The sequence below is a fragment of the Rhinichthys klamathensis genome, unplaced genomic scaffold (genome assembly GCF_029890125.1).
Source record: "Rhinichthys klamathensis goyatoka isolate OS25496 unplaced genomic scaffold, OSU_Roscu_1.1 h1tg000386l_1, whole genome shotgun sequence".
NCBI lineage: Eukaryota > Metazoa > Chordata > Actinopteri > Cypriniformes > Leuciscidae > Rhinichthys > Rhinichthys klamathensis.
In genome coordinates, this window is record NW_026606890.1 from 890968 (window position 1) to 902105 (window position 11138).

Here is an 11138-nt window from a genome sequence, read left to right on the forward strand (position 1 = left end):
TTGTAGTTGTAGCAGGCGGTGTGGGATTAAGTCACAGTTGGTTAAAGTGGATGGAGAGAAGTTAATTCAGGCTAATCCTCCTGACACTGTAAAACAGAGAGTGTTAGGGGTTAATCATGTTGGGACGGCTCTGACGAGAGACATACGGATTGTCAAAAAGATCAATGCGCACTATAAGGACCCCACAAATCACATCAAATGATTAAACGTGATTTTTTTTTTTCGGTTTGTGATTCACGTGTTTTTTTATATCACAGGATGATTCATGCAAGTCATGTTAGCACTTTGATTTGACGTCATTAATAATATTTTCCGGATTCCAGTTCTTGCATTATTTTTCAATAGTAGGCTACAAAAGAAAGGGAGCCTCCCTTATAATTGCCCAATCTTGTCCTTTGCTCTGTATCTGTGATGAAAGCGAAACGTAAAACATATCTTTGATTTAACAAACTGACAAATAACATAAGCACCAATACAGTCAGATCATAAATGCTCTTTAATGGTTTTTCCAGCACCTTGACTTTAATAAATAACCATTTTGTCTGATATAAAGCTGATTACACCCTGAACTCAGGCAGGTTTACATCGATCACATACCATAAACGTGATCCCGTATCCAGGTAAATCAATGACCAGGTGGAATGTCATTGTTAAACAAAAGCCAAGAGCTGATTCCTCAAAGTTGGGCTACTTCTGTTTGCATTTGCTGATATGGGAAGGTAGTAAAGTATTTCCCCCTCAAAGAAAAGAGCATTTGTTCAGTTCCTGAATACAAATAAATGCATCAAAGCCTATCACAATGACAACATGATAAAACATGAATCACTTGAGAGTTTTGGGGAAGGAGTCATCCGGCCTATATTATTAGGCTACATATTTTAATTATTACATGTCTTTTAACATGGTTGTGTAAGTGAAATGTATTAATGAGGTATTACAACAACTTGTAAAAGTTACTTGGCATTTCATTTCCTTGGGTTGAAGTGAAACTTTAATTTTTAGGCTATCTCTTCTTACTTCAGTTATTAGTGATGGTTATAAGGGTCTCCTCATCTATGGCAAATTCATAATACTGTATAGGCTACTGTTTATTTAATTATGCAGTATAGAACATAAGCAATGTAGATGGAGTACTGTATCCCACAATGCAATTCGGTCGACTTTTTTTTCTTTTTTTAAGACAAATTAACATTTACACTTGCTTATTATTCACTTTGAACGTTAAATTGGATTGGGGAAAATAAATGTATTAATTAGTTGAAATACCCTAAACATGAAACATGATGAGGTAATGTGACAATAATCAATGGGTATTATTGTTACATTCTGTATATTGTTTTACGTGATTTTTTTCGATAATGTTTACGGCACAGTACAAGCCGTGTTTACTGTAAACTGTTGTTTACACGTTGTCTCGGGCGTTGTTCAGCCAATCAGCTGCGGCTTTGTGTGTGACGCATGCGCAGATGAGCTCAGATGAGCTGCGCTGTTGAAGAGTCTCGCGCTCTCTGACTGGTTTACTTCAGAACAACTGAGAGAGACACGCAGGTGAGCGACTGCAATTCCCGACGGGCAGGTAAGACTTTAACTGCCTTTTGACGGGTATTTTCAGACTCTTATAATGACAGCGTGTCGCATATGCCTTAATTGTAAAATAAATAGTCTAAAAACTTAACTATCGCAGCGTAAATTTAGGTGACAGGTTACCTGTGCTGTGTGTCAATAGCAGTTTTTAATGTCCACTATCATGGCAGTAGGAGTTTATGTGACAGATGTCAAATCCCTGTTCACATACACTTTAAAGACGCTTAATGTATTTATTATAGCTGTGTTATATGTGTTTGTAAGTGAAAGACTTTGTTTCATAATTCAATGAAGTTAGAAATTAACATTTTGATTTAATATTGTGTTTAAAAAGATCATAACTGCTTAATCTGTTCATTTGGATATTCTTGATTTTCTTTTTTGTCAGGGCCATATATATATATATACAACTAAGTTACTACTAAATATTTGTAAAATTTTTATTTACAAGAATAACTGGAAAGTACACACCTATAATGTAAGTCTGCTATAATGAACTCAAACTTTTGCTGGGAAAAATTTGCATATTGTAAAACATTTGTGTGATGGTTCCAGGATTATCATAAGCCTTTTTTTACAAAAGCTCATTTGTAGAATTCGTCTGATGAAGCCAAAAGCATGTTTTATTTAGTGTTCAGTGCACTAGACAGCTAAACAGCAGAGGGCCGGTCATAAATCTTTCCATGGTGTCGTGTTGTTAAATAGGTGGTGTGTATAAATTATGGGTACACTATATCTAATTATGCAAACAGAGAGGTTTGCAGCTTTCATGTGTGCTTTGCATGTGTATTCGGACTATGTGTGTTTATTCTAAGTAAATGATTGGCCAGGACCGGCAGATGACTGGCCTTCATATCGTAGCCCAATATTTCACTTTTTTTCTCTCTCGTTTTGTCACATTAAGCTTGTTGAACTTTGTATGATAGTGCAATTATGTAGAAAATCAGTTGTCTGGGACAACTGTCAATTACACAGCTCAGCATCATTATGCTAAAATATACGACTACAGATTGCTGCGATTGGCCAATAAGAAACGATGAACATAAATTCCACAAATGCAATTACAAAACGTATGCACTCAATTGATATTTTTTTTATCCAATAGGAAGACATGCTCATAAACTACGATGGAAACATTCACGAATAAATCCTTCGACGCGCAACAAAAAGCTCATGTGACTTTGCCTCAGCAGAGGCTGTGATTGGATAACTGGACTAACCAGCGGACCAATCACGTCACAGCATCTCAAATGTGGGCTTTGTCATTCTGAAATGCGTGAGACAAAGTCTTTCATCAGAATGATGTGGTTTAATTTCTCATTTTCTCTCCCAGAAGCGTCTCACACGATTGCGTTCTTCTCACACACTAGCATCCAAACACAAGAGATCATGACAGCGTTTATTGCGTTTCGTCTTTCATCATTTATGATGGAGGAAAAAAGAGCCAGTGTTTCCCAGATTGCAGCAACTTCCATTTTATTACAGATATTTTGCGCCAATTTCCCTGTGCCAAGTGTTGATTTTGTTCTCTTGAACACATGAGATGGAAATGCTGCTTTAAACAAAAAATGTTGTATGCGATATTCCAAGTTTGCACATAAGTTAAATTTGCAGCTTTAGATGGAAATATAGCTATTGACCTTTAATCAGTTTCTCTCGTCCTCATCACATGCTTATGCTGAAGTTACAATTGGCTGTGAAACGTTCAATTAAATTTAAACAAATGCTGATATTTAGTGGTTCTACTTGGACACTAATGTCTTTGTTTTCCGGCTCGCAATCTATTTTAAGCTGCCACTCCCTCAAATACACGAACATGTTCATTTTATGAAAACAATAGTGTGTGTGGGCTCAAGGGCAAACCCAACGATACGCCACAGAACCTGATTACTTCATGCTATTTGAAAGGTTCATTAAGCTCAGCTGTCTCATTATCTGATTTCACTTGTTTGCATTCTAGTCACAGTCAAAGTCAAACATTCCCAAGCCCAAAAGGCGAGGAGATTTTGTTAATACGTGAATAAATTCTGTGAACAGCTGGAATTTGCAGCAGATCCAATCAGGCACGGTGGCATTCCAGTGCGAACACAGCTTTAGGTGTCGGCCGAAGCCATCGTTGTTTCTCTCACGGAGAAGAAGGTGTGTGTTCTCATAATTACCTCACCTCAACGGGGCAGAGCGGACTGAAATATGCTGAACAACTTGAAAACTTTTTAGTTTAGTGAGTTTATCTCAATTATTTATGGGGTTGCTTTTTTAGAATTTGTTGAAAAAGTATCTTAAAATGCTCCATAATTTTGCTGTCTACCTTTTGGAAAAACCTTTTCTTCAGAAGTGCACCTATATGATGCCTTAAAATGCTTCCTACACAGGCAGCTCACTATATGGTGTTGTGGTGTGTTAACGTCTCCCAAAGACTCCATTAAGATGGAGAAGCTTCGCTGCAGTTTAAAGTGCTTCAGATTCACCCTAGAGGTTTCATTGTCTCTGCTAAAATCAAATGCTTAAAGGGATAGTTCACCCAAAAATGAAAATTAGCCCATGATTTACTCACCCTCAAGCCCTCCTAGGTGTATATGACATTCTTCTTTCAGACGAATACAATTGGAGTTATATTAAAAAAGGTCCTGGCTCTTTCAAGCTTTATAATGGCCGTGAATGGCTTTATAATGGCCATACAAGTACATTTATCCATGATAAAAGTGCATCTATCCATGATAAAAGTGTATCTATTCATGATAAAAGTGCATCTATTCATGATAAAAGTGCATCTATCCATGATAAAAGTGCATCTATCCATGATAAAAGTGCATCTATTCATGATAAAAGTGCATCTATTCATGATAAAAGTGCATCTATTCATGATAAAAGTGCATCTATTCATGATAAGAGTGCATCTATCCATGATAAAAGTACATCTATCCATGATAAAAGTGCATCTATTCATGATAAAAGTGCATATTTTCATGATAAAAGTGCATCTATTCATGATAAAAGTGCATCTATCCATGATAAAAGTGCATCTATTCATGATAAAAGTGCATCTATTCATGATAAAAGTGCATCTATTCATGATAAAAGTGCATCTATTCATGATAAAAGTGCATCTATTCATGATAAAAGTGCATCTTTTCATGATAAAAGTGCATCTATTCATGATAAAAGTGCATCTATCCATGATAAAAGTGCATCTATTCATGATAAAAGTGCATCTATTCATGATAAAAGTGCATCTATTCATGATAAAAGTGCATCTTTTCATGATAAAAGTGCATCTATTCATGATAAAAGTGCATCTATTCATGATAAAAGTGCATCTATTCATGATAAAAGTGCATCTTTTCATGATAAACGTGCATCTATCCATGATAAAAGTGCATCTATTCATGATAAAAGTGCATCTATTCATGATAAAAGTGCATCTATTCATGATTAAAGTACATCTTTTCATGATAAAAGTGCATCTATTCATGATAAAAGTGCATCTATTCATGATAAAAGTGCATCTATCCATGATAAAAGTGCATCTATTCATGATAAAGTTGCTCTGAAGTGAAGCGATGCATTCGTATAAGAAAAATATCAATATTTAAAACTATAAAGTAAAATAACTAGCTTCCGGCCAAACGAACACATGGATTTGACTTAAGTCTAAAGCACACCTTATGTGAGTAATGCATGTACTGCTGATTTACGCTACGCCATGACGCACTACGCTACTTCTGACATCACAAGTTTCGTAAGTTGCGCTTTAGGCGCAAGTAGACTGCGTATGGTCGTTTGGCCGGAATATTTCATTAAAAATGAATATTTTTCTTACACAAACTCATCGCTTCACTTCAGAAGGCCTTTATTAACCTCCCAGAGCCATTTTGAGAACTAGAGATAAAAAAGTTTGTAGACAAACTTTAAGTTTGCATGAAAAAGCCTAGCCAGAAAGTTTGAAGAGGTTTTAAAAGCTTGAAGTTTGAAAGTTTTTAGTTTTAATTAGTATAAGTTTTAGTTTAATAGTTTCAAAAGTTTGAAGGTTTTCAGTTTAGAAATATTAGATAGAATTGAAGCTTAAATGAGTCTCGATGGATTAGAAATAGTAATGGCAGCTAATGGAGTCTAAGTGACCTCTGCAAGGAGTTAGAAAGAAAGAAAGAAAGTTTTAAAAGCTTGAAGTTTAAAGCACTTTTATGGACTTCAAAACAGTAACAGCCATTCACTGCCATTATAAAGCTTGGAAGAGCCAGGACATTTTTTTAATATAACTCTGATTGTATTCGTCTGAAAGAAGAATGTTATTTACACCTAGGATGGCTTGAGGGTGAGTAAATCATGGGCTAATTTTCATTTTTGGGTGAACTATCCCTTTAAGTAATACTATTTTTAACTGCCCATCTGCAATATGGGCACATTGTGTTCTCTGGGCGTGGGCTTTTAGCTGTTTCATTCAGTGTGGTTTGATTCTGAACAGGTGTGTCAAACATGCTTATATTCTTTCATGTAGCGCTTGTGTACAGGGTGGATGCAGTTTACCTCCAGGTATTTAGTGAATGTCTTAGCCATCTGTGCTTAGAGATTAATTGATGAACTAATCGATTCACAGCCTGTGTAAAATGTGCAAATCATTGTCAACAGGGTTGCCATGTCTGCGTAACAAAACTATGGACAGCAGGGACAAACAATGCTAAATGCAAACACACAAATGCAACTCATGCATAGTTAGAAATAGGCTTCCAACATCTGATGTCAAAAGCTGTGTGTCCTCCAGTTAAACTACAGTATTTTGGCATAAATGTATCTTCCATTCAGTATAATTTAGTCAAATTATACAGATGCAAACATCGAACCATCATTCGACTACACTACTCGCTAACACATCTCTTGAGGCCAGGAGAGTGAGGTTTACTCACACAGCTCTTACTAGCAAACCTACATATGACATGCTCTCATCCCCAAAAACCTTGAGCAAAACTATGCAAGACGAAATCAAATTCGACCCAGACATGTTTGTGAGCTTGAGTCTGTGCTAAACTCTTGAATGCTTAATTTTAACAGTGTATATCACTATTCATATCTGTGCAGTGTGACGTTTCAGTCATTTTTAACAAGATGATCCTGATAGGGACATTCCCCAACAGAAAAATGCTTTGGCGGTAAAGTGATGTTATGAGATGGGGAATACCATTATACTTTGAAATAAACCATGGCACTGCACTGAAGAAAATTTGGTGTAGGATTTACTTTGAAACTATTTTCACTCAGAAATTGGTCGTAAATTTCACAAATAATTACAAAGAAATGGCAAGTAACCCATTGAATTAAACATGAAATTCAGAAGTAGAAAAACTGACGCGTTACATCTGAAATCACATACTGTATAGTAGGTACTGTATTTGGTTTTAAAATTTACTTTGTGACCGTTAAAAAAGTTTATTCTACATAATATGAATGTGTGTAGTATGAATGTCAGTTCCGTCGCTTCACCACATTCACAAATCCTCTCCCGTGGCCTCATTGGATAGTAAAGTGTCCATCGGATGCATATGCCGGAAGTAGTATGAATTTCCGGGTACTTATCGCTTACTGTTTTTCTAGTATTCGTACATAGTACTACTCTGTTGGCGTACTGTTTTCCGGATCCTAGTAGGGAATTATTCAATTTCGGAAGCAGCGGCATAGTGTTTTCTTGTAAAACATACTCCAATAATCTAAACTTGAAAAATGAAAAATCATTTTTTACATCCTGTGTGATTTTCAAAGTCATATACAATGGTATTTATGTGACACTCAAAAGTACTTCATCATACATCATCATAGCAGTGTCCAAAATACCATGACATCATATCATATAATTGTTGTGTATTTTTAGTAGTTCTTGCATTATAAGTATTACTATAGTTATTATTATTGCATTATCTGATTATGTATTTGTTTATATTTTTATAGATTGGTCCTCTATTTGCCATCATTAAACAAAGCTCCTTGAAGACCCGTGTCACTACCTGACTCGCACTTTTTGTGCGATGCCAAAAAGTGACACCTGGCCAGGGGGCGTTGCCATTGAATCTGTGTCTGGTATGGACAGTGCAGAAAGCTGTGATAGTGTGCTCAGCATCAACTCTGGATTTGTGAGTATCAAGACATTTTTTGATTTCCTACAATATCTTAAAGTGACAGTTCACCCAAAAAATAACACTCACTGACTCATTAATTCATTGATCCTTACACAACCTCCTAGGATCATAGGAATGGAGCCTATCCCAGTTTCTACTCACTGACTCACCAGCAAGTAATTCCAAACCTGCTTTTGCAGTTATTTTATCCATGGATTTTTTGCATTGATCTTTTCCATACAATAGTGTTCACATCTGTTATGCTCTGAAAAAGACAAAAACACCATAAAAGTACCATAAAAGTACTCCATATGACGGATTGAGTATGATACAAGGGCGAGTAAAATTGTAATTTTTGGGTGAACCCTTTCTTTAACCAACATTTAATTTGTCTGTCTCTGCTCCTTGTGAATGTCTCCTCAACACAGCATTCATTCATTTACAAAACAATTATAATGATAATTTATAGTAAATATTTGCTGAATAAAAGTATTAATTTCTTTTAAAAAGCACACTTTTGTTTGTGTGATAGAGTGATGACAGTCTGGAGTACCTTTCTATTGAGGAAAGAGCATGTCTCATGTTTCTTGAGGAGACCATTGAGTCTCTGGATGTAGAGGAGGACAGCGGATTGTCTAACGACGAGCCTGATGGGCTATCTAATGGCCTGGAAGGAAAAACTGCTCATCGCATACCCATCTACCAGAACAATACTGAGGGTAAGCATTACCACTAGAAATATCTAGAGAATATATCCACACACACGAAGTGGAATAACGTGGTCTGTTATAACAATGGCTCATACAGTAAATGTTCTCTTTCAGAGCTATCAGCCCATGAGGATCCAAACAAAGTGATCGGAAGAGATCATAAACCTTCTCAGAAGTACCTTGTGCCAACTCCATTGCTCCTTGCCAGTGGGAATGCCAAGACAATCAGCAAACCAATGGAGTCATCTCACAAAGAAGTACCAGTGGCATGTATTGATGCACCTGATGGGTTCAGATCAAGCCCTAACCATCAACAACCTGGACGGACAGTTTCTGTAAAAGCTGCTTTGGAAGTAGCAACTGCTAGACGAAGAATTGGACAATCAAGTGATGTAGTGGACAGGCCACCTTCTTTCATACCTGAACCTCCAGTTAAAACAAGTTTGCCTAGTGACTCTAAAGCCAAAGATGGCATTCATAAGAGTTTGGATGTGAAGTCTCAGCCGAAGCAGCAGAACGTTTCCTCAGGGGTGCCGCTGGAATTCATTCCTCCACCCTCAGACTTCATGGATGAACCGATGAAGAAGTTAAGCCTCACTTATTCGCCACTACCTCCACCTGCTTACGATGGGCCACCAGAATGGATTCCCGAACTCCCCAAAATGGAGCCGCATGTTTCTGGTGGATCCATCAAACCAACCGAAGTGACCAAATCAAGGAGTGCAGACCCAGAAACGTCAAAAGGGCCATTATCCCACAATGAGATCGAAAACCTGCACAAGAACGCCTCCATGAAGAAAGCATCTCACTTGACACCGATAACGATTGCGCAACATTCTGTGGCAGACAAACCGATGACACCTTCACCATCTTCAGAACATGTTCCTGCTGTGCCAAAAGACTACGGAGACCCCAAAACCCCACCAGCTGTGGCGCCCAAACCCAAGAAACTCCCATCTAATATTACCTTTAAAAGCCACAAAGACAGCGGGAGCACACATTCGTTACTTCTGCAGAGCGAGCGCACTCAGATGGATCCTCAGAAGATCCGAATGGAGGCTTTGAAAAAATTGGGCCTGGTGAAGAACGAAGAGGTAACAGGTCCCAGCGTCTCTCCTTGCCAATCGCCAAAGTTCAGAGCTAAAGCTCGTCAACAGTCTCCAGCACCTGTTGAACCCGTGCAAGAACTATCTAGACTATCTGAAAGTCCCGTACCAGGGGACATGCAACTACGTTTAGATACTCTAAAGCACCAAGAAGCTAAAACCAGGGAAGGTTCTTTGAATAAGCAACCAGTAAGGTCCTACGAGATCAAATCGGCATCCCTGGAGCGCACAGGACCTGGAATAGTCATTGAACCTGCGCCACAGATGAAAAACCCAGACAGGACCCATGTTGAGTTGTCACCAGGTCAGTTACGAAAGACTCATGCTCGAACTCCTTCTGTATCTAGACTATCTGAAAGTCCCGTACCAGGGGACATGCAACTACGTGTAGATACTCTAAAGCACCAAGACTCAAAAACCAGGGAAGGTTCTTTGAAGAAGCAACCAGTAAGGTCCTATGAGATCAAATCGGCAACCCTGGAGCGCACAGGACCTGGAATGGTCATTGAACCTGCGCCACAGCTGAAAACCCCCGACAGGACCCATGTTGGGTCGTCGCCAGCTCAGTTACGAAAGACTCAACCTCGAACTCCTTCTTTAGGGAGTGCAAAGGACTTTGGTATTGGCCATCAGGCTGATGATTCAACCAAATCGCTCCACGCTGCTGCGGTTCAGCAAGGCAACGATGCCCAAAAGTTGCCCCGCTCCAATGGAATAAGCGTGATGATCTCCCCGCACGGTCAAAATGGCGAGAACCGGCGGGAAGCCTTGAAGAAACTGGGATTACTGCGGGACTAATGGATGGTGCTAATGGCCTTTCTCTGGGAACTTATTTCACAATTTATTCTGGACCGTTGGACGGTTGGTCTTTGGACCGTTGAAAGCATTGAAAGGAAGAATGCTGAAGATGTCTCACATGAAATGGACATAATTTGTGATGCTTTTGGTTTCGACTTGGTGGTCGATTTGCTTCCTTAACCTGCTTAAGTAATTAACACAGTTTAATATATGCACTTTCTTCTGAATTGTTTTGGTAAGGCTACGTCCGCATGAATCTGGATAAATTTGAAAACTGAGTTTTCGTTTCCAAACGCTGTCCATCCATTCAAAAGTTGATCGTCCACTCGGAGACATGAAAACATGGGAATGCTAAATGAAGATTGTTTATCTTATCTTGTTACCTGCTTTCATAGTGTTATCTCTTAAGTGCGTCACAACTAAATATGTGTTATAGTTTTCAAATGCCTACATTTTCAAAGGCCATACTAAAACTCGAAAATGCCATTTTCAAAATTTTTTTTTTTTGAAGCTCAGTTTTTGCTGGACAAAAACATTGTTTCAGTGTGGGCCAAAACACAGAGATGCCTCAATTTTCCTTAAAAGATGCATTTTCAAATTTATCCTGATTAATGTGGATGTAGCCTAAGAAAAGGAAATGTAAATGCAATTTATTTTGGCATAGAATTAAGATAATTATAGTTTTCAGATCACTTTCACCTTTTGTATTATGTAAACTGTAAATGTAGTTTGCAGTATAGGCCTATTTTCCTCCTATAAAGAATTGAATAGAATATTCAATAATTCTATATTCAGATTATTTGGTTTCCAGTGGATCAAATCTAATCGTTGGTGTA

General features: G+C 38.0%; 1 protein-coding gene across 1 annotated transcript; it reads left to right on the forward strand.

The window, feature by feature from the left end:
* Positions 1-1471: 1471 nt before the first annotated feature.
* LOC130069851 (specifically androgen-regulated gene protein) lies at positions 1472-10413 on the forward strand. The gene is made up of 4 exons (XM_056234003.1): positions 1472-1576; positions 7522-7703; positions 8221-8407; positions 8513-10413. The coding sequence occupies exons 2-4, from the start codon at positions 7599-7601 to the stop codon at positions 10300-10302; spliced, it is 2082 nt and encodes a 693-aa protein (XP_056089978.1). The 5' UTR covers positions 1472-1576; positions 7522-7598; the 3' UTR covers positions 10303-10413.
* The last annotated feature ends 725 nt before the right edge of the window (positions 10414-11138 follow it).

What these genes read in the sequence shown, in the direction of transcription:
- LOC130069851 (XM_056234003.1), top strand. Translation starts at nt 7,599, where the DNA reads ATGCCAAAAAGTGACACCTGGCCAGGGGGCGTTGCCATTGAATCTGTG. An exon ending in TCAGCATCAACTCTGGATTT is followed by an intron (nt 7,704 to 8,220) that starts GTGAGTATCAAG and finishes TTTGTGTGATAG; the next exon opens with AGTGATGACAGTCTGGAGTA. An exon ending in CTACCAGAACAATACTGAGG is followed by an intron (nt 8,408 to 8,512) that starts GTAAGCATTACC and finishes GTTCTCTTTCAG; the next exon opens with AGCTATCAGCCCATGAGGAT.